Here is a 23,336-nt window from a genome sequence, read left to right on the forward strand (position 1 = left end):
TTACTTTTAAGCTCCAGTTTCAATTTCACTTCAGCATTCACACACACATTCTTTTTTCTTTCCTACGCCCTCCCCTTTTCTGTACTTTTAGCCTTACTCTTTACATTTTTTTACAGTTTTACAGTTACTTTGTTTAGTTTTGCGCGTTTGTGTAATTTATGGAACTAAATCTCCGAAAGTTTAAATACCACAATGGCAAAAAGGAGAACAATTACGTAATAACTTATACACACTATTTTTTTTTTTCTATTCTTCTCCACTTTTCCCAATTAGGAAATTTCCATTGGCTCTACATTGCAACATCAAAAAATCAAAAACCAAAAACCAAAAACCATAAAAATAGAGATTGTATTGAACTTAACAAACGACTTTATTATAGGAGGGTTTTCATCCTTTTCTCTCTCTCTCTCTCGATTGATCTTACTCATTTTCCCATTGGTTGAGCGGGTGAATCTAATGTGAACTTGCTCTAGAGGCAGTCTCTCTTCTTTCCCAGTTTACCAATTTGTTTCCCAACAAAAAGAAATAGGAATTTCGAGAATACCAAACGTTTAAAGCAAATGTATCTGCCCTCTCTCATGCATTTGCCCACTAACATTATTTGAACCCAGGTCATTATTTTCATAATACCCACACAACCCGCGTTGTATTGCTCTACAATAGGTACGTTAATACGAGGCTTTTTAGTTTTGGCTTTTTACACTTTCTTGTGCATTGCAACCACATTCCTGTCTCCCCTCCTTGTTTCGATTACATTACACTTTTCTCTTTCCATTCTTAAAATTGCTCTTCGAGTCCCCACTCCATGGTTCACAGTCTTAATCCACAGCATGTAGAGTTCATCCCTAAATAGTGTTTTATTTTACAAAAGTTCAGTTTTAGTGAATTTTAAGATCTTCAAAGATTAACGAGAGAGGTGGATTTTACAAACCACCCCACTTAGATCCACGATCTCTACCAAATTACAATATTCTACATCACATCACCCCACGGCTCCTAACCGTACCCTTACACTTACATTGACCCCTCTATAAGTGTTCCAAGTTGTTCAGCCTTTTCAATAAATTGTAGTTTGCAACAAGTGAATTAACAATGAAGGACCTAACAAATTATTCACCTGCAAGTGAAGAAACAGACAATAATAAGTAGTGTATATGCCATTCATTGTATATTGCTAGTGGATTTTGAACAATGTGTTCTTCCATTATTGTTTCGCCAATACTTTACAAAAAATGTTATTGTTTGTATTATTAATCAGCAAAACGTATAGCAAAGAGCAAAGAGCAAAAAGCAAAGGAAAAGGATTGAAGGCTTATGCTTAGTAAAATCAATATAGGCAAAAACGTGCAGGTCTCACGACTCTGCTTGGATTATCTTGGTCATCCCAAAGGCAAAAGCCATATAGTTCAAACATAAATCGAGAAGTCGGTGTCTTTTACTACACTTTACAATAAGTTAGATTGATCATGGAATATACGAAAATAAAGCTGAACCTATTAACGGGTTCTTGTTAATTACTTTTTTTGGTGTAACATTGTTCAATGGATATGTTCAAAGAATTACAAGTTGATTCAGTAATTCCATTTGTTGCAAATTCTTCTCTTTGTTCTTGATTTCTCAGACTAATGAAATCAAAGAGCTTTTGTGTGATCTACCCCACTTATGCACAACGTAAACTCCGTTTTCCTTTTTTTCTCTTCCTTCGCTGAGTTTCAAAACCACTAGTGGCATCACTGCTTTGTTAGTCTTTGTAAGTGATTACGTACCTCTGTCTTTACGTTTTCCTGGTATTGCTTCCCAGTTACAACTTTGTAACTCATTTCAATTTTGAATTCTAGACTTTCCCCACACACAAAGCACAAACGTACGACCCCTCACACCTGATTCTCGCAAAATCTTTTCTACACAATGCACACCACTGTAAACACACACCCGTACTGTTCTTATTGTACTTGTCTTTCTTACACTGATTGAATAACGATAAGGGGGTTATAGTATATGACTGACACAAAACATTCGTTTTTTTGACTTCGGTAGAATTATATTTGAATTCGTTTGGGAACCGCCACGTCAGAATCATGGACTGGAACATCAATAAGTCAAATACCTAAACCTACTATCCTAGTCAATTTGAAGAGAAAAGAAGATATAGTCTCAGTTTTCCACACATACACATGTTGTCAATCTAAATGACTACAAAGAACTTTTACAGTTGGCTTTTGCTGCAAGTGATTGCCCCAAAAAAGAAAACAAGGATTTTACAAAGCTTCAATTTCGTAAACGTTCAGTGAAAATAACACAACAAGAAGAGCCTGTTTTTCAATGACCATTTGAAAAGATAAGAGAAGTGGAGTGCATGCGGGATTAAGGAACCACGTTGGGGGAGGGTGCGAATAGAAATAAATGGAGAGATAAAGAAAGTTGATAAAGAGTGTTCAAAATTTACGAAACTCTCACTTTTTTGGGAGAGAGTTCCACTCAAACGAGAAACAATGACGTATGGAGAACCTAAAAGAATGATATGTTTGCAAAACTCCTCTATTTGATTGTCCTCCCTTCAATCTCTCAAAAATTATTTTATATTGATGTCACTCACAAGATCATTATCCCGGAAACCTTGTTTATTAACACGTTAAAAATAAATCTCAATGGAACTAATTTAATTTTAGAGTTTCGCATGTTATTGTAAAAAAAGACTATATTATTAGCTTAATGAACGGAACTCTAAATGCTGTTTTGATCCATTAAAAAAAATATATTATAGACTTATAACGATAAGGGGGACAAAACATATTGTCCATAATATTACTACTGAGCGCTAATTCAAGTGCTGACAATACAGTTCATATAATAAAACTATGAAACTTGTAATAATTCAATACGTATAAAACTACCATTTTAAAATGATCATTTCTTTTCTGATCAAACATCTACTTTGGTTGATAGTGTTTGACCCCTTATCTCTTTTTCCATCTCCTATGGTTTTCCCCTATCATATACTTCATGTTGAACATAAATGACTACATTTTTTCAAGGAAAGCATAAAGTAAAATTGTGGAAAAATCGTCTTGATAAAGGGAAGCTATAGTGGGTTTCTTTGGGTGGGGTACTGGTCAGAAGGAAGTTGTGATGCAAGGAAAGAAGCTGAAGTGGTGGTGGCAGTGTTGGCGGGGTGTGAGGGACTGTAGAATGGATTGTTATGGCACCCTGCTAGATTGATTGTTTTCCTTTAGATTGGGGTGATTAGAACATAGTATCATCTGAAGTTAGAGAATAGAGAAGACAGGCAACGGAGACAATATAGAGCCTATGGCTCAATGGGGTATCACCTTTAATTTGTCATAGTAGTTTTCATTTTTGTAAATATTACACCCTGTCATTTCATATCTATAGTCCAATCCAGTAGCACCTCTAAACATATTGTGGTTTCTTATCACCTTTATACTTGCGATACTCTTGCTCTCTCAACACCAACAAGACACAACAAATCATCATCATTTCTTGACTCATTTCATCATCTTCTTGATCTCCTCTTCCTCTTCCACCTACATAATCAAACATTTTGATAACTCCATGCTTGACAAAACTATTGGCATTCTTACCACCAAGATGATGATTATGCAGTTGACCATTCGACTCTGTTCCATTGTTCTCAATCTTAATCTTGACATCACCCTGGTCAAGATATTGCGCTACTGGCATGTTAATCAATTTCTTAGCTCGTTTCATTGATTCATCAATGGCAGCTCGATTTTGGCCATCAATCAATTTACTCAATTCACTTTGGGGACCAAATGTTAATTTCTTCTTTTTGAAATCAATTGTAGTATCAAAAGTTAACAAATCGGGTGAATTTTCCATCACGTATAGTTTGATTAGCCCACTGGTGCCCAAAGCTGATGTTGTTCCAGTTACGCCAATTACTCTGAAATGAGTTCCATCCAATTCAAAATCAACACTAGGGGAATGGCTATTATTATTGATTAAAAACACGCATTTGTTTAATGTTGGGAACGTGAGAACATAGTATGTGATTCGAGTCGATTGGATTTTGAAATCAACTTTACAAAACACTTGTTTAGTGGTAGATCCATTGTTTGAGTTTGTCTTGGTTGACTTGGCGTTATCACGAATATAACTTTCAATTACTAAAAACGGACTGTTCAATTTGAATATATTGTTGATGAATTTCGAAGGTCGCGTCAATATTGGTTGGTTTCGACTTGTTGCTGACCACGAGGGGTATAAATGCACACCAGTTTGCAAATAACATGAAAGTATGGGGATTTCTTTAATGAATCGAAAATCTGCTATGGCATGGTTAAGAATTCTCATTTGTGGTTGTATTAAAGTATCTTGTGACATATAAGATACCAAATCTGACAGCGAGTCAAAGTCGTCGGTATCGTTGGCATCATTAGCGTCTTGATGATGTAGGTGTCGATGGTCTACCACTGATGTAGATGTTGACGATGATAGGTTTGGATCATTTGTTAAAGTACTTAGCGTTTCTTGACTTCGTGTACGATGTAACATAGAAAAAGACTCCTGAAACGGTTCAGTTGGGCTGAATAGGATGATATTATAGCATGACCGAGATCAAAACTTTAGGGATCCTGAATTTAGCTCAGTGGGTCTGTTGCAGAATAGGACTTGGTGTCGCAAGAGTCTTAAAAAATTTTTGAAGATGCGCAATTGCTCGTTTTCGGGCTTACACAAAACAGTAATCCTTATATTGCGAGATCTTTATCCTGTTCTTCTTGTTCTAGAGACCAATACTGTAGTTCTTTTCGATAACGGAAAACTGTACTAGAAGGAATCGGTTAAAACGAATTTTTGCTACAACGGTTTGTTTTGTAAGCGTGAAGTGGGAAATAACCGAGTCAATTCTGATAGAAATACGAGCAATGAAGATATATTCTGAATTACAAACGGAAAAGTGTTAGTAAAGCTTGCGTTATCTGTAACAAAGGTAGTCGCTTGTTCACGATGATTACTCAAGAGGTGACCAAGATATGAAAAGCATAATAATTCAAATTCGGAATTTGGACAAGCCAGCTCAACAAAACAAAAGTTGACATACTGTAGTATGGGAACCGAGTGATTCACAACTCCAAAATAGTTACATTGCTATAAACTTAAGAACATTTTTAAGTGGAACTAGTATAACCATCCCACTGTTATAGTTTTCAGAATCCCTTTTAACACCGGAAGGCTCGGTATTCCGCACGGAATTGTCTTTTTGAAAATAGAGGGGTCACTTGAAAGGCAGATTTTAGCGCTTATATACATATGTCGCTTACAAAGTATTTAGATGGTTGAGTTCAACATAATGAGGAATACGACCAGCGAAATAGACGGAGTACCCAAATACACGACCATGTTACGTAATAGAAGAGAAAGAAATGAACACAAAAGACTTTTTGGTTTAGGTTACATAGAATATGGTGTTTGAGGCTCGTTTTTTGGGCTGAAAATGAACAGCCTTTCATGATAATATACTACCTTGAAATATATTTCATAGTGTGAACTTAGTAACCAGTTGTCCAATCAAAATTCAAAACTTTGTTTGTCATCAAAAGCAATACGAATAAAGCTGGTGGTTTTATTTTGTGTACTTTAAACATCTATGTTTTGAGTTTGTGTAAGTATTACCATTTCTATTGTTTCTCTTTTGCTCATCTCATTTTCTTTAAACAATGTTCAAAACACACCAACCAATTAAATTGAGTATAGTTCTTAATCGCATGTACATTGCGTCAAACGTTCAACTGATGCTGGTTTCTCTGTAGTTGAAACAGCAACTATAATTAGTTTTGCCGGATGAGTGAGGATGTGTACTCCTGGCAACATATTTTCGGAGCTATGTGACATTTAGAAGATTGAAGATTTGGAAATTCTTACTTCTTATCAACTAACATAGTCAAATGTTTAAGGCGAAGAGTAGCATCCCTAGGCCGCTTACTTTATGGTGGGCGAAAGCAGCAACTTAAAGGTTTTCCCAAGACCCACTACGACTTCTTCTTGCAAACATGCCACTTATTTTCAAAATGTAGATAACACAAAACAAAGTATTGGGAAAATATCAATAGATCCAAAACAAATCAAATCCAACGAAGACATTATCATCATCTCTACCTACTCTCACCAAAGCGACACTTATCAAACTACTACAAACACTCATCTTTTAGGCTTTTATGGTTTATTAGGATTTTAAAATTATGTAACAATAACAAAAACTATATAAGAAAATTAATCAAAATGTGAGTAATAAAGCAAAATTGGAAAACAAAGATGTATACCAAAAAGCAACGTTTTCAAAGGTGAGACAGAAATTGATTCCCCAATCAAAAACCATTCCCTTTGACTAACCATCATTCAATGTTGCGATACATCTCTTTCTCCTCTCTTCTGCAATTTCCACACATCTGATTCTTTGATAAAAAAAACGTCAAGGTATGTATAAATCTCTAAAGAACAAGAAAAAGGAAATTCCCCAATTTCCTCTCACCCCTCTTTTCAAGTATTGCAAAACCTTCTCTTCAACCACTAATCAATCTTCATGACGATGTGTAATTGTAGACATGTAAATATCATATAACGAAAATGATGAATGTAAAGCTAGTGTTCTCTCAGTGAGAACCCATCACCAGCAAAAAATAAAGATAATCAGAAATGATCCTCTTCATCAAACCACCAAAGATAAACCCCTGGCAGCGTATAACTAATGCTCCACAGCAAAGTTAAAAAAATAAGTTTGTAATTTGACCAACAAAATAACCAATAGTTGCTTTGTTAAATCAGTTTGACTTGTATTCCTTTCCCCTCAATTGAATGATTCCCCAATCAAACAATTGTTGAATAATATTTAGAAAAATTTGATGATAATAAAAATATAGCACAATAAAAAAGGTGGTAGCAAAATGGTGCAATCGGAAAAAAAACATCAACAGTAATAAAAATAGTGATTCTCTCTGGTAATAAAAAAATAGCGTATTATAGGTAATTGATATAAAAAAAAGTTGGTTGTATCGTTAATGATGATAAGAAACTCCCACTGTAATCAAATGGTAGAAGGAATGCAGTCTTGGAAAGCGAAATTGGACACCGTTCCAATGTACTCTAAGTCCAACAATTTCACACTACGCTTTCAAAGCACACCCATTTCCCTTTACTTCTCAATCACTTCATTGTATTCTCTTTTAAAAACAACGGTAATTCTTCAAATCATACAGAATCAAAGTAATATGTAAACTCTGTCTTCATCTTAGCTTAGAATCTTTGCTTAGATTTCTTAGCTTTGATTTTCTTGTGAATGAAAACACCACTAATCAAAACGAAAGCAGCGAATAACAAACAAAAGACTAAAATAACACCAGCTGGGAACATTGCTTTTTTTAAGGGGTGGGGGTAGGGTGTAAATACAGTGAAGAAAGAAGGAAAAGAAAGGGAAAAGAAGAAGGAAAATGGAATAAATTGTTGAATATTTATATAGGTTACTTTTTAGTTTGTTATATATTATTAAAATTTTTCTGTTTGTTTTGTTTTGTTCTGTTTGTTGAGGGATTTTAACATATTTAGGTAGTGTACCTGATGATAATTTAATAGTACTTGTATTTCTGTATTGTATTGTATTTTGTGTTTTGTTTAAATAAACAAATTGAGGTAATTTATCAACAACAGTGCATATACAATACAGTAGCAGTAATATACGCACATCTGACTAAATCCAACTATGTATAATAGAACAAAGAATCCCTCTCAGTTTAGACAGGTAAACTTAGGTACTGAAAGAAAATAGCCGCTTCTACAGTACAAAATGAAGACCATTTCAAAGCCGGTCTTTGTAATCAACAAACAGTATTAAAAGAAATACTCTAATTCCTAGAGAAAGTAACTGATATGTCTTCGTCGAGAGTATATTAGCTGCTACTGTATTAGTTAATCAATTCCGCTACAGAAAGGTTTCTCCTCCCCCTCTTCTTTTTTCCATACGATATGAGGCAATCAAAGTTTACTACACCAAGAAAATAGCTAAATAATAATCATGTAATCAAAAAAAGAAACCTCATAGGTAGTGGATGTATCAACTCATGCAATGTATAATGGTATCTCTGTGTTCCCGAAACTGATATTTGATCTCAACTGTGTAAATACTTGTGTTTCGTATATACGAATACTCAAACAAATTGTGCTGGTTATAGCACACCAACGGCTATTACGGACCTAAAATTCGTTGAATTTCTTTTTTTTACCTGCAATTGTTTTCTGTGTGTCGTTAAAAAAAGATTCTTTGTGACATCAAAAACTGAACTAAAGAATATACAATAAACAAAACATTTAAAACATCGGAATAATTACCCGACCACTGACAAAAGAGTCGAAGAGTCAGAAACAAATCTCAAAAATGGTTATAACTGTGGTCTGAGATCTATAAGAATTCCACGATTGGATCGGGTTATTCAGGAGAATTGAGAAGAACTTTTAACCATTAAGAGATTACACCTGTTTGCTACAAAATTTTGCATCTTTAGGAGTATGCTTTTGATTCCAACTCTTTTGATGATCCATAATTTAAACTACTCTTGAATCGCTCCCGAACGCGCCTGCGTAGGGTCCAACAATAAATATAAGATTTTTCTAATCTAAATTGGATCGGTTCTTACTGGACAAAATATTGTGTTGACAGTTGAATATAAATCCGTCGGTTATAAAAATTAAATTGTGTATGTTGTTAAATCCGAACATTACAAAAACAATACGAATGGCTTGAAGACTTTTTTTGTCGGATTTGGAGGTTCCATGGGGGACAGGATTAGGTACAATACAATACAGCACAATACAAGAGGGCTCAATAACAATAGAATTGTAAATAAAGTATTTGTGTTTGGTTTTATGGATAGCATCACCGTTATTTTTCTGGTCGGCCGAAACTACATTTTCATAGTATCTAAATTCACATAGGTCCAACTATCACTAGTACACCCGAACTAGGGCTAAAGTGAATGGGCGATAATTCCGTCTTTCTTCATGCTATCAAAAACACCATTGATTCCCTGTCATGCTTCATTCTTCGTAATGCTCGTTTGGCGGTTAATAATGAAAATAAAAAATTCTTTTTTGTGATACCGATTATCTGTTGACGATTCGTCCGAAGATGTCAATATTGATCTTCTAAATACTACCGATACTTCTCTCCTCTGATGGAGCATGGCTCTTTTTGATTTACTATATCCACAACTACAGCCCCTTCCCCCGAATATATGACATCAATATCGGCTCGTATATCTTATTTATTTATGACTTATATCTAATCAGTTTTATTATATACATACTTTACAATACACATGACGTAATTCAAACAGCTTATGTTTGGTTGGTGAGGGACCGGCATGATAATAATACACACCACAATATAAACAATCCATTGGGTGGTAAAGATTATCACAAAAATACCATTTCTTCCCTCATCGTGGTCGATACAATGTCATCAACATCTCTCTGGAATGTGACAAAGCAAAACGTCGGGTGCCACATCTAATTAAACAACTAGCAGCCCATCCTCCTTTATATTTTAGAAACTTGACTTAGTTTCGAGAAATACGCATCACACAAACGCGGGCTTTTTGAGTCTGAAATTCAAGAAGATATAAAATCTACCAATTGATTTCAATTTCTGCATGCACGCGAGGAGTTCAAAGATGTACACTGAAATTGCAAATCGTCAATTCAGAGTTTTACCCTCTCCATATATTGTAACCCATTTCTGTGAAAAAATACGCCTCTCCGTCTTTTACTCCCAAACAACGTTGACTTGTTCTTTTAATGGTTGATAATAAACACAGTGGAGATACCGCTTTAGCTAAGTCCTCGGTATTGCATATGGGGCTTGTATCAATCCACTTTTCAACCAATTAATCTGTCTCAAGCAAAGATTCAAGTATCTCGACATTCCAACCTGAAGTAGATGCCAGAAAGCGTCAGTGACCAACAAAGCAACAAAGCATCAAAGCATCATCATCAACTCAAATATCATCACACATCGTAACAAATTATACATAGTCCACCATGAAGAAAAAACAAATCACCCGCTCTTTCCTCGTCGTCGTCTTTTCCTCCATCCGATCTCTTCTATTTCACCAAGTCCCTCTCCTGCGAGTCGCATTTCAACATTACTCATCTGTCGTCGACGCAGTCGATGTCTTGTCTCAAATCGGTCGCCACAACAAAGTTCATAATCACAATCAACCATTAATTGATTTGACCTAGTAGGTTCACGACTCGAGAAACCAGCCACTGTATCACGTCTATTTAATGGAGCTTGATACACAAAAGGAGAAATTGTATGATAACCCATCTTGTTTGCAATTCCTAATTTTGAGAAATGTGTTCTAGCCGAAGTGCTAGGATAATGATAAGGAGGTGGCAATGATTGGGCTGACGGTTGACGTAACGGAGATGGATTAGTGTTGGTGGGAAAAGGCAGTGCTTGGGAATGCATTGCCGATGTCACTGTTTCATCAGCCTTACTCGATTCATGTTGTGTGTCTTGCGAGGTCCAAGCCGATTTGGGAGTTGCATCTATCACCAATCGTGGATTATGGTAACCAGATTTCCCGTACCGAACGCCGACATTGGACTCTTCATTTCTTCTGGTGCTCATTTGTTTTGACTTTGCAAAGGTATCCTCAGTAGCCTCATCTTTCGTTGCCTTTTTCATGCTCGTGCTCTTGTTTTCACTGGGGCCCGTTCTTACTCCCTTACCTTTTGTCTTCACATCCTGCAACTTCACTTCCAAATCGAAATCCAGTGTTGCTTTACTAGCATCTTGGTTCAGTGTTTTCTTTTTGCGATCACGTCGATAAACTACAAAGCGTGCCTTTTCATTGACACGATCGTCATGTAATTTGACCAATATCTCCTTCTGTTCATCAGTAACATATGTCTTGATCACCCGATTCAACTGTCGCAAATTCTGAATCCATTCTTCTTTACTTGTCGATGCTTGCAATTTGACCATTTGAATACGAGCTTGTTCAGTCCATCCACTACGTAATGTTTGAATCACCGGAACTCGTGGCTCATATTTGGTTGTCCTCAATGTCATCAACTTAGGATTACAATTCAACACTTCTCCATTGTCAGTCTTTTCCAACAATTGGTTTATATTTAATGATTCGCCTGGAACAATGGGATTTGGATGGGATGGAGTTACACAATCCATACTCACTTCTTTTCTCAATACATGGTCAATGTCAACTTCGGAAAAAAATGCACACGATTGAGGAACTTCTTTAATACCCAACTGTTCACAAAACATGGCTCTGGTCCATAAATTGCTTATTTGTAAAAGCAAAGCAGCTATGTACTTGTCCTTCTCTTTGACAAGATATCGTAACTCATCATGTACAGTTATGGCTAACCTTGCATCAATGCCATACTTTTCAATCAAATATTCCATTGATACAATCAACAAATGCAAGTAGTCAACACCCGAGCTTTGAATAGTCCAATTGACTCGCGAGGTCATGTATGTATTCTTTTTCAAGTTTTTGGCGTTCAATGCATCTGTAATTGAGGCTCCTAGTACTGGTGTTTTAGGTTCTGGTTGATGCGCAATTGACTCTAAAGCATTGAACATTATGGATTCACTACCTCCATAATACAACTTTTTCAGACCTAGAGACCGTGGTGTTTGAGTCATCCCTTTAGTGCTTGCATACAACTTTTGAGCGATTTCCTCAGTTTTGGCGTCCGAAAGCTCACTATTAAACTGTTTCAACAACCTTGTAGCAAATGTAACACCAGCCCCATAGATCCGACCATAATTAAACACTTTTGCATCATTACGAGAAATTCCCAAAATACTGGCTGTTTTTGAATGCAAGTCCGTACCTTGCAGTTTCTCTCCCTCCAACGTCATCCAACCTAATGCTGATCCACCATGTATACCAAACATTGAGTCACCAACTAACGACGCAATCCACAATTCTTCCGAATCAACATCAGCTCCAATAAAACAGTAGCCCTCTGGTGCTTCAATTAATGCTTTCAATTCCGATCCAATACGATTCTTTTTCGCATTAGACGCCGTGAGCCAGGTATTTTCAGTGGCTCCTCTGGTAATTGTACCCATAGAAGCTAAGTTTGGAATAATTATACCCATATCTTTATGTTCAAGACACTCCTTTTTCGTATCAAAGAACTTATTCTTTCCTTCTTTGTTGTAAACCACAAACTGATCCATTATACGATTACGGCTACCCATCCAGTACGAAGCTTCATTATTGAGTTTTAAAATCTTTTTTGCATAATCATATTCGGAAGTCAATGTCCCATCGTCAAAGTACTTCATATAGTTTTTTGAAAGAATTGATGTGCAACGCTTTTTTGGACCATCAGGGTGGGGAACCTTGAACAAAACATACGATTTACCATCCTCGTGTAATTTGTCATGTGTGGCATCATTCTCTTCAGGTGTCAATGTTGCACGTACGTAATTTTTCGAAAACAAGTATGCAAACACTTCTTCATCAAATGGCACTTTGAAACACCATCCTTCTGAATCGGTCCAAAATAAGGGGTAGTTTTCCCATTTTAGTTTAAGCAACAATGGTGTTATTCTTGTTTTCAAGGTGAGATTCATTTGAGTTCCAGCTGGGGATATAGAACCCCATAAATCCCTATACCATTCAGGATACCCAGTTAGATACGCATTCCTTTTATAAGGAGAGCCATCCTTCTTGAACCTTCCCCTCTTCAAATCCCAATTTAATTGATTCAACCAAGGGTCATTTTCATATTTCGGTCTCAATTTGGAATCCTTTTTCTCGATAAATCGTATCAAGTCCAATGCCAATTTTTTCAACGTATCATTCACTTCTGCTCTATTAGCGTCGTAGCATGATTCTGCCGATTCTATATAACTTTTCCATTTCGTACTTGTTGGCAAAATCAACGATCCTAAGTGTTTCAAAGCAGCAAATGAGACAGGATGCGGCACTTTTGTGAAAAAGTCAGGAAATAGCTTCTTTGTCACCTTGTATGTTGCGTCAACATCATGTGCACAATAGTTCATCAATAAATTAAAATTCTTTACAATCACTCGAGGATCCTCCGATGCAAAGTATTCACGATCTGTTTTGTTCATTTCAATTCCACAATGAAATTTAGCAACATTTGCTAATGAGTTTGGCGAGCCGGTCAATAACCAAGGATCTTCTTGAATAGATACAGCTGGATCGTATTCATCTTCTTCGTGCGCATCATAATCCTCTTCATCTTCCTCTTCTGCTTCTGCCTTTGTTTGTGCTTTGTTGAATTTTTGCCACATGGGTCGTTGTCGTGAGCATATGCCGCTTATGGCTACATGCATTGCCATTCCATCGAGGTAAAATGCTTTTGATCTTTTGATATGGTACTCTTCTAAAATCCTCGCACGATCATAGCTTACGTTATACCCAACAATCAACTTAGGTTGTTTGGCACAATTCATTGGTATTAAATGGTTGTAGTCGATTGTCTTTTTCCATCGATCATTCGCATCAAGGAGCACTGGTGATACCCAACCATACCATGCCTTGGATGATGCACAGGTGGCTATAATTGGAAACTTTTTGATTTTGTAAAGTACTTCCACATCGAAAACTAGCTCATCTTCTAGTGGATAAAGTACTTGTTCGGGTTTTGCATCTTGTGTATATCTGGTCCATCCCGGCTGCATAAGCCATTCATCTTGAGACGGTATTGGTGGGATAGATGACTTTGGCAGGAGAAAGCTTTGTGCCATTGATAGATATGGTTCTGCCGATTTTTGACCTAGTTTGTAGAAATGTTCATCAAGGCTCTTGCCAACCAAATCGGGGAAATGACTAATATTGATAGGGTCCGTTATTTGAGTCTTTTTACCAAGTAGATCATTGGCCTCTAGATGTTTCTTCGCTGTTTCTAGTAGTTCTGGGTGTTTTGGTTTGAGATAGTCATCTAGTTCACTGGTGGGAAAGACTTTCTTATGTAGTTGATTGGACAAGTACTGGATCCCCACTTGGTTTATACGTGGTGACTCCTTCAAGGCAGAGGAGTTTCGTAACGTGCTTGACTTGTGGAGATGTCGCCTTAGCTTGAATATCTTGTGTGATGATCTGGCAACCACTTGTGTAAACAGTCGGCTAATCATTATTGGTGTGATGTGTAATGTCTATTTGATATGCGCTATATGTACATTTGTTATCCAAGGGTGTATCTCTCTTGCTTTGGATTAGTAATACGTGGTATGTCAGTTTGAAGATCTACTATCTACACTTCTCTACTCTGTACACCTTTTAGGTTTTACCATTTTTCCTTTGCATTCCCCTTACGGCAACTTGGTAGCAATGCGGCTCAATGTCATAAACAAAAGAAAATAAGTCATTGAGCCTCACTCTAACACTCGGAGAATAGACAAGTGGCAGTGACAAGTTACAAGTTGATATTAAAGTTGCTGCTTTCTCATCATTTTGCGAGAAGAAGATCACCTAAAGGTAAGGATTTTTTTCATAAAAGCGCGTTTTAATGTTTACATGTAAACAGTGCATCTTTTCCCAATTGGGTCAATGTATAAACATTGGTTCTCTTTAACCTAAACAGATGAAAATCAAAATAAACATACAAACTTGAAGTGATGCAAAACTTATTACAGTACACAAAAGTTAAAATACAATTCACATTGTTGAACCTCCAATTCGTATGCAAGTACTTGGTTGATGATGACATAGTAAGATTTGTTGGGTTGTAGGACTGTAGTCTCATCATCAAAGCTCTGGCCAGGAATTTCTAAGTCCTAAGACTCGTCATGAACCAACTTTTTGCTTCCATACTCATCCAAAAAAAAGAAAAACAGAAAGCTGAAATTGTTGCAAAAAACAGGGGCAACCAAAAGAGGAAAACAGAGCCAGCAAATCTTTTACAGTAACTTTAACACTACACATTAATAACCACTCCAACCTACTTGTATACTAATACCAAACTCACTAACAAAATCCAATTCAAGTAGAAGTCTTCATACATTGTTGAGGAAGTGTATGTCGCATAATTTGTGGTTGTGTGTCATGTCTTTTTGTATTTTTGTCTCTTTTGTTCTTCTTCTTTCTTTGCTCTCAATAATTTTATTTTTTGTTACGATTTAATTCATTGTTGTGACTTCATAAAACCAAAACAAATATCTTCTAAAACCTCATTGGAATATATATTTACAGAGTACATATACACTAACCAACCTACGAAATTGAAGTCAATTCTTTAAAAAAGATTGTTTTTTAATCACCACAACTTCGATTCGTGTTAATAAAGAATATAAAGCCCACCAAACCTATAGAAAGTTTGTATCAGCCACCAATTACAACACACTATTTTAACAATGTCTGAATTTTCCAAGTTTAAAAAAGCAGACTTGAGTCAAGTATTGAAAAGGTTAGGTATCCGTACCACGGCCAAGGACGTCAAAAAGGTATTAGTTGAGAAATTAGATGCTTATCTTGCTAAAAACCCCAAGGATGTCAATGCAGTTAAAAAATTCCTTGAAGAAGTTGGTGCTAATGAAGTAGATGAAGAAGAGGTTACCGTTATTGAAGCTGGGGATGACGATGACGATGACTCCGATGACGATGAAGAGGATTCGGAAGATGATGATGCAGATGAAGAGGAAGAAGAGGAAAGATTGGAAGCTATCCTTGTTGAAGAAGAAGATGAAGACGATAAGGATTATCAAGCTCCGCCACCATTGAATTTAAAAGAATTTATCTTGGATCCAATAATCGCCACTAGTGAAAATGCCATTGATAAATTTTATGAATTGACTGATTCTGTAGGAATCACATATTTGGAACATACCGAAAAATTAAGAGATCAGTTAAGTTCTACAATTACTTTGAATTTCTTAGAATTGGGATTAGAGTTTTTGATTTACTTGTACAATTTCACAAATATTGTCCCATTAAATGAAAATAAGTTAATTCATCAATTTTTCCATGATAATATCCCCCTTTTGGCCAAATCTCAATTACCTTCATTAGAATTAATCGGATTGTTTGACTTTAAAGCCATTGCTACTTTTGCAACTTGGGTTGTCTTTGCCATTATTTCACCATCAATTATCTCCTATTTTATCAATTTCACATCAAGAGTTATTGACATTGAAGACGATGAATATTTGTTGAGAATCTATTCATTCGACCCATTCATTTTTGCTTTAGCTAAGATTTTAGTCTATTACTTTGTTGGACAAAGTTCAATTATTGAATTTGCTACAACTGAAAGTTGGGCTAGTGCTTTGTGGAATAAAGCTTTGTTACATTTGGGATTGTATCATACTTTTGCTGCCACTTTGGGTACTTTACCTTATGTTTTAGGAGGAGTTAATGTTTTGATTGCATTGTACTCTCAATTTGAAGAATATTAAGGGAGCTAGATACCTATATGTGACAGTTTTGCTTTCTGTTGTTCAATGCCAGCTACGACAAAGACAACAAGAGTAGTATGACCACTCCGTCAACTAACGGAAACTTTCTTTGACCCCTCCCCCCCACCATTGTACAATTTACCCAGTTAGCTTTGTTTTGTGTTGCTAATTTGTTTCAAACTTCACCATACAAGCCTAGAAGAACACCCACATCAAAGCTAGCCCTATCTTTTTTGTTATTTTGTTATTAGTACTACACCTCTTTTGTTGCCCTTTTTTTATAGTCTTTTTTTGTATCCTTTCATTTCACTCAGACTGTGTTATATTGCCATTAAAATGAATATCATCAACTGAAGCAAATAAGTGTATCATTCGCCTCTTGTTGGAGTCTAAAATTTTACAATGTTGGTTGTATCTAATTTCATTTCTCATAAACCTCCTATAAGCAATAGACCCGATTAGTCTTCTATTTATTTCCCAACTGGCCACCTCGTATCTATACCCATCATCAGCAAATCATGATTTAATTCATAAGGATTAGCCATTTGTGGACCATAAAATTGTTTAGTAATCTTGGCTAATAATCCGGCTTCAGTGTATTGATGGTTAAAAGCAACTGAATCCCTCATATAGGTGTTTTGCATTGTTGCAGTTGTTGCAGTAGCAGCAGACATTGTGTTTAATGAACCACCACCGCCGTTCCTTTCCGAAGCACTAGCATTACCATTCAATGAAGAAACAGACGGTACATTAGTTTGTGCTGTGTTTGTAGCTGCTCGTCTGCCTCTTCTCTTTGGACCTGGCTGCACCAGTTGTGGTTGTGGTGAGCCACTTTTGAATCCACTAGTATTTGAGTCACTGGCATTGGTATCTGATCCAGATGTCATTAGTCGATCATAAATTGGATTAGCAAAAATTTGATGCTTCATTGATGTCTTTGTTGAGGTTGTTGGTTTAAGCTTTTTGGGTACATCACTAGTGATTATGTTGAACTCTTCTTGAGTGATTAATGGCATAAAATCATGAACTAAGGCAAATTTGGATGACGAGTTCAACATTTCATTTAGTAATTTATCTGATTCACTAGCGTGGTCTACCTGACCATTGGTTTCATCATTAGCCTCATCCGAAGATGATAACGATGCAGGTTTATCGGCATTTTTCAACGATATTCCTTGGAACAACTTTGACGAATTCTTATTCGATATATCTAATACATCACCTCCACCACTTTTGTTTTGTTGTTCCAACAAATGAGTAAATAACTCTTGTTGATATCCAAAAAAATTTTTTAATTTCTCCAACTTGTTGATCAAAATCATATTCAAATGCTTATAAACCTTGTTAGACTCTTCATAAAAGATCAATGAGTTTTTCAATAATTCGTATTGTTCAAATAATTTCAACTTAACCAATTCATAATCACGCTCAATTTCCAATTGACGTTGAATTTGTTGTAGCTCATCATCACGAATTACCGATTTTCGGAAACGAACTTTGCTAGTTCTTAAATTATCAATTCGTTGAAGGAGTTTGTATTTCTTAGCTCGATAAATATCATCTCTATTCCTCTGTTCAAATTCTTCCATATTTTCCAAATGTGTACGCAAGGTTTTCCTTCTCCTTTCTTTCATTGCTCCGTTACTCATTGTAAATTCTCGTGAAGATGAAGGAAATAAGCTAAGTCTATCAATTCTCTCTAATCCTGTCATTGCTTCATGAGGGTACGCATGAACATTCTCCAATTCCTTTTCATTGTCAACAGATGACTTCTCTTTAACATTACTCAATTGTGAATTCACTATGGCAAACATTGGATCGGCATAACTCTTGTTGAAGATATTAACTTTGGGCCATTGAGCTTGATATACATCTTGATAATTCTCATCGTCAATTTTGGAGTAATAGTTTTCATCATTGTATAGTACTCTTGTGCTTGGAACCTCACCATCACTTGACTCATCCAGTGATATTTCAACAGCTCCTTTTCTCAATTTTTGCACTTCAAGACCATCTTTGGTTAACCCCTTTTCCGAAGCTTCTTGTCGTAAATCGAAAAGGGTTCCAGCAGCACTAGCCAACACCATGTCAACTCGCGGTAACTGTTCATTAGCTTCTAGTAGAGAAGTGAACACATCGTCCGGTACTAGGGAAGACTTTTGAGCTGATAGCGGATATGTCATATAATTTGGAGGTGGAAATGGTAAAGGAGGCGCTTGTACATACACGTAATGATCATTTTCAACAGCAGAATCAGCGTTGCCAGATTGCCAATCACGCTTTGCACTGCCTTCCCGTATTTCATTTTCAGAAGCTACTGCTTCTAAACTCTCTTTTCTTTCCCTTGCTTCGGCTTCAGCTTTTTCCTGCGCTCTTCCTTTTGCTTCCTCCTTCATTTTCGCTTGCATTAGCTCAGGTCTTATCTTTGGTTTTCTTCCTCTTTTTGCCGGACCTAGTGCTGGAGGAGTTTGAGGTGTAGGCGCAACACTAGCGGTTTTTGGTTCAGGATGACTTGTCCGCAATCCCCCAGCATCATTTGCGTCAAGCGAGTTTTCCCCCCTCAATAAACTTTCCTCCGCAGATTTTCTAGCATTTGCATTATTATCACGCTCTTCCAACTCCTTCAATGAGTTTTGAAATTTTCGTTTAAACTCAGTCAATGAAAACGGCAATTTATCAATATTGACAACGGGTGGAGGTGGATAAATGAATGGTACCATTATTCCACCTCCCTCATCATCACTCACTTCACCATCAAGTTCTGAAAACAGTGGCGGTGGGGGTGGAATTGGTGGTGGGAACTTCTTAATGATGCTGTAAATTTGTTGAGCTGTTTTTTCATTACTTAAATCAGTAGTGACATCTGTGAAGAAATCGGAAGTGATTGCTGGTGGATGAACGATAGGTACAATGTTTGGTGGCACCGAGTTTAATAAAGGTGCATCATTTTTGTTTTCCGGTTGGATTGGATTGAATTGGTTGTGGTTGTGGTTTGCATCAAGATTATTTTGTTTAGTGGTTGACAAATTGGAATTGGTTGATATGTTTTCATCGTTTGTGTAGTGGGTTACTCTAGGCACTGACAGATTATCCAATGGCTGAGAGCATTTTAGCCTCTTATGCGGACTGAAAATGGCCGCTAGTTGCTCTCTTGTTGGAATGTCAAGCGGTCTTTTGAATGTTCGAACATTTGAATGATCCATTTTTTGAGAGATTTTTTTTGGCTGCAATGATGATGAATAAGGTGTTGAGTTTAAAAATAAAGCGACTCAAAGGCAATCCATTAATCACCTGTCAACTAGTGTGTAGATGAAGCTTGTTGATTGTGAGTTGCGAGTACTTTATGATGGTGTTTTAATACTGTTGCAAATATTTGATAACTATTAGAACTCTTTTCTATTTGTAACTGTTGGTTGTGAAAAAAGAACGAATTTTTTCTCTCTTTCTTTTCTTTTTCGTCTCTGTTTTTACTTTTGTAAACTACACACACAACAATTCAAGAGATTTACCTATTGTCACTCGATAACTACGTATATCAATCGACACGCCATAAGGAATGAGCTTGCAGCCGTGAAGAGAACTGTTTGGGAAAAGTGTGTATCATCTCAATGCCATCACTGTCTCTAGGGCGCTTGAAAACTTAAACTAAATGTGCTACATTTGTATTGCTTACGAGTGTTTCTGCTACTATTCTACACTACAATTTGCAGAGTATCAATTGTATTGGGATTGTTTTGATTCTTTCTTGCCGCTAAGTCTGCTTGCACAGAAACTTTGCGACAAAAATAACGAGGCGGTGCAGATCTTGCAAAATTTGAAACCCTGATACCACTGGGAAGACATTCAGAGGACATGTTGTGTCTAAAGAGGTGGACATGGATACCAAGCAAACAATACTCGTGCTTTTTGGTAAGGTTGTGCTTATATAGTCTGCGTCAATCCTTCGATCGTGTACGCAATTGTGAGCTTGACGTTCATTATTAAATGTCGAATACTTTGAAAATCATGATTCAGTAAGATGCAACGGTACAATGCAACCAGGAGAACCACTACCTTCAACAAGAGACCCACTCTACTTTCTAATAGCTCTCACATTCAGAGGCTGCAAAAAGAGATAGCGAATTTCACATATTCTGCATATAAACGAATCACAGAAACATTTTTTTCCGCTTTTACGAATCTATACTTTTGAGCAAATCGCACTACCTATTGTTAGCGCTTCAACATCACGTCATACAATCCTCTTTTTGATGTTGGTACAGATTGCTTCATTTTGAGTAGACTATCATCACTGAGAGTTTTGGGCCATGATATGATTTCTCCACTTTCTTGAGATCGAAGGTATCATGTGTTTTGAACAGAAGAATTACGTTGCACTTTATTTATCTACTTCACCAAACATTCTCTTCTCTCCTTTTTTTTATTTACTTCGTTCCTTTGTTGCCGTCCTCTAGTCGCCCCCCACCCCACACATGTGCTTTACTTCAAATGAATAGCATACAGAAAGCGACGGAGAGAAACACTAAAAAGAAGTTCTAAATGCTGGGAGAGAGTACTAACACTATGTTCAACAGTGGTGGCTGCCAATTTCAGAGCTTTGCCGTGCATCCACTTCGTGTAAATGTGAAATTTTGATCCTATTGTTTGTTTGTTCATGCACTCATAAATAAAAATACAGACCGACGAACAGACAATACACACAAACACACATTATTTTATTTTATTTCCACAAATGAAACCCAAAACTTAAAACAGCAATAAAAAAAATATAATCATCCATCCATCAACAAGTTATTCTCCTTTTAACCATCTACCATCAAGATTAGTCACAACACCAATTACCTTTCCACGTAGAGATAGGTCGTAATATAGGAGAAGTTTGAGTAACCACACAAGGATCAATTGCCCCTAGATTCAGCTGCTGATTTGATACCAAGGTTACACCAACACATACAGAACCGCGCGACACCATTGCCGCTGACGACATTTCAAACTTATAGACAGGCCAACTGATCGTTCATACTACATTTTGCAGTCTCAATTGATTAGTTTTCTCGGAGATTTATATCAAACCAACGTATCAATTGCCAAAGTTGCCTATTACAAGAACAAGCAATAAAGTTCATAAAGCAACCAAATCAGTATCTTCCTAACTACACATCACTCAACAAGATGCCTCCAAAGTCAGCTTCAAGCCCATTTGATGACAAGCAAAAGGTGTTTGCCAAAATGCCGGGATATCCTTGGTGGCCAGCTTTCATTACACCAGAAGAATATGTTCCAAAACAAGTTCAGAGAGCCAAGAAGAAAGGTACTCCATATTGTGTGATATTTATACCGGATGGTGATTTTTATTGGTCTACAGAAAAAGGACTAAAAGAGTTCAAGCTAGAAAATAGTGCCAAGGATTTGAAAAAGCTAGATCCGAAGACCATTTCCAGATTGAAGGATGTGAAGTATTTGAGAAAGAGGTTAACTTCAATACCAAAGAAGCAAGCATCTTTCCCTGAAGCGATAGCTGCATCTGAAAATTTAGCTTTTGATGACTTTATAACCATTTTCCAAGAGGAAGGTGACGAAGCTGAGGAGGAAAAAGAAGAAGATGAAGACGAAGAGGTGGAAGAAGAAGACGAAGTGGAGGAACTTGATGAAACAGTGAAGAAAGCTGCCCCCCTCAAGAGTCGAAACAGGTCTGAAACCAAGGGAAGAAGATCAAGCCGCACACAAGATATTGAAGATGAAGGGGAGGATGGCGACGTTGAAGATCAATACCAAGAGGAGATTCCAAAGAACAAGAAGAAGAGGGGCTCAGTCGTACAAGCATCAACAAATGGTAAGAAAAGGAAACTGACGGACTCCACTGCGAAAAAAGAGCCAGAAGCGGAATCGAATAAGAAACCCAGATTGGAAAACTCGAGTGATGAAGATACTGCCAACGCCGCAGGTGCAGCTGCAGCCTCAATTAAATCAGGTAAAGCCCCGGTCAACGATGAAGAGAAACAACACCAGTTATATTTGTGTCGAATCAAATTACAAAGAACATTGATACAGAGAGATATAGAAAAAACACCTCCAACAGCCGATGAACTACTGCTTGTCCGTTTAATTTTGTATCGATTGGTTAATTTTCCGGTTGACAAGGAACTTTTGAAAAAGACTAAATTATACAAAGTTATGAGATACATCCTCAAGAACCCTGATTTGGAATATTCGGATAGTTTCAAGTTACATGAACTTTGTAAAGAGATTCTAGAGAAATGGGATCCATACATTCAACAGATATTGTATGAAAAAGAGCAATCTAATGAAAAGAATACCAACTCCAATTCCAGATTGTTGTCAGTAAAGAATGGAGGATCAGGGTTTAATGATGATTCGGAAGTTAGTGGTATTGAACAAAGTTTACCAGAGATTGAGCAATCAAAAGATGAGGGATCTGAATCAGTAGAGAAGAAAGTTGATGAGCGAGAATCTGCCAAGAAGAAGACGGAAAGTGATGTACCTGTGAAGAAAGAAATAGAAGATGCAAGTCAAGAAACTAACAAGGAGAATGCTGTAAATGGCGTTGAGGTGGAAAAGGGAGATTCAGAGTTGCAAGCAAACCTGGATGATAAACAAACTAGCCAACTCGGTGGTGTCAAGCCGGAGAATGTAACTGAAAATATTGTTGTAACCGGAGAAGCTAATAACAAAGACGAGGCCAAAGAAACTGAGATTACGGTTGACACAATTAACACGGGATCTAAGGATGACAGCGTCAAGACTGGAAGTCAAAGCGAAAGTGTTGCGACAAAAGAAACAACAGCTCCCACCGAATCAGTAACTGAAGCACATTCCGTCTCTAATGATGTGGACCAAGCTGCAGCAGCTGTCAGTGCTCTTGCCAACTCATAGGTCTGTG

General features: G+C 36.8%; 6 protein-coding genes across 6 annotated transcripts; 2 read left to right on the forward strand and 4 right to left on the reverse strand. All coding sequences in view use genetic code 12, as the record gives it.

Moving 5' to 3' along the window:
* Window positions 1-3,411: 3,411 nt before the first annotated feature.
* CORT_0F03440 (hypothetical protein) lies at window positions 3,412-4,536 on the reverse strand (the record flags this gene model as incomplete). The annotated part of the gene is made up of 1 exon (XM_003870648.1): window positions 3,412-4,536. The coding sequence occupies one exon, from the start codon at window positions 4,534-4,536 to the stop codon at window positions 3,412-3,414; it is 1,125 nt and encodes a 374-aa protein (XP_003870697.1).
* A 2,736-nt stretch (window positions 4,537-7,272) lies between these two features.
* Window positions 7,273-7,389, reverse strand: CORT_0F03450 (hypothetical protein; the record flags this gene model as incomplete). The annotated part of the gene is made up of 1 exon (XM_003870649.1): window positions 7,273-7,389. One exon carries the CDS (start codon window positions 7,387-7,389, stop codon window positions 7,273-7,275), a length of 117 nt encoding a protein of 38 aa, XP_003870698.1.
* A 2,695-nt stretch (window positions 7,390-10,084) lies between these two features.
* On the reverse strand, window positions 10,085-14,176 carry CORT_0F03460 (Mip1 protein; the record flags this gene model as incomplete). The annotated part of the gene is made up of 1 exon (XM_003870650.1): window positions 10,085-14,176. One exon carries the CDS (start codon window positions 14,174-14,176, stop codon window positions 10,085-10,087), a length of 4,092 nt encoding a protein of 1,363 aa, XP_003870699.1.
* A 1,218-nt stretch (window positions 14,177-15,394) lies between these two features.
* Window positions 15,395-16,435, forward strand: CORT_0F03470 (hypothetical protein; the record flags this gene model as incomplete). The annotated part of the gene is made up of 1 exon (XM_003870651.1): window positions 15,395-16,435. One exon carries the CDS (start codon window positions 15,395-15,397, stop codon window positions 16,433-16,435), a length of 1,041 nt encoding a protein of 346 aa, XP_003870700.1.
* A 470-nt stretch (window positions 16,436-16,905) lies between these two features.
* CORT_0F03480 (Fgr47 protein) lies at window positions 16,906-19,638 on the reverse strand (the record flags this gene model as incomplete). Its single annotated transcript, XM_003870652.1, has 1 exon — window positions 16,906-19,638. One exon carries the CDS (start codon window positions 19,636-19,638, stop codon window positions 16,906-16,908), a length of 2,733 nt encoding a protein of 910 aa, XP_003870701.1.
* A 1,969-nt stretch (window positions 19,639-21,607) lies between these two features.
* On the forward strand, window positions 21,608-23,329 carry CORT_0F03490 (hypothetical protein; the record flags this gene model as incomplete). The annotated part of the gene is made up of 1 exon (XM_003870653.1): window positions 21,608-23,329. One exon carries the CDS (start codon window positions 21,608-21,610, stop codon window positions 23,327-23,329), a length of 1,722 nt encoding a protein of 573 aa, XP_003870702.1.
* Between the last annotated feature and the right edge of the window lie 7 nt (window positions 23,330-23,336).

The sequence above is a fragment of the Candida orthopsilosis genome (assembly GCF_000315875.1).
Source record: "Candida orthopsilosis Co 90-125, chromosome 6 draft sequence".
NCBI lineage: Eukaryota > Fungi > Ascomycota > Pichiomycetes > Serinales > Debaryomycetaceae > Lodderomyces > Lodderomyces orthopsilosis.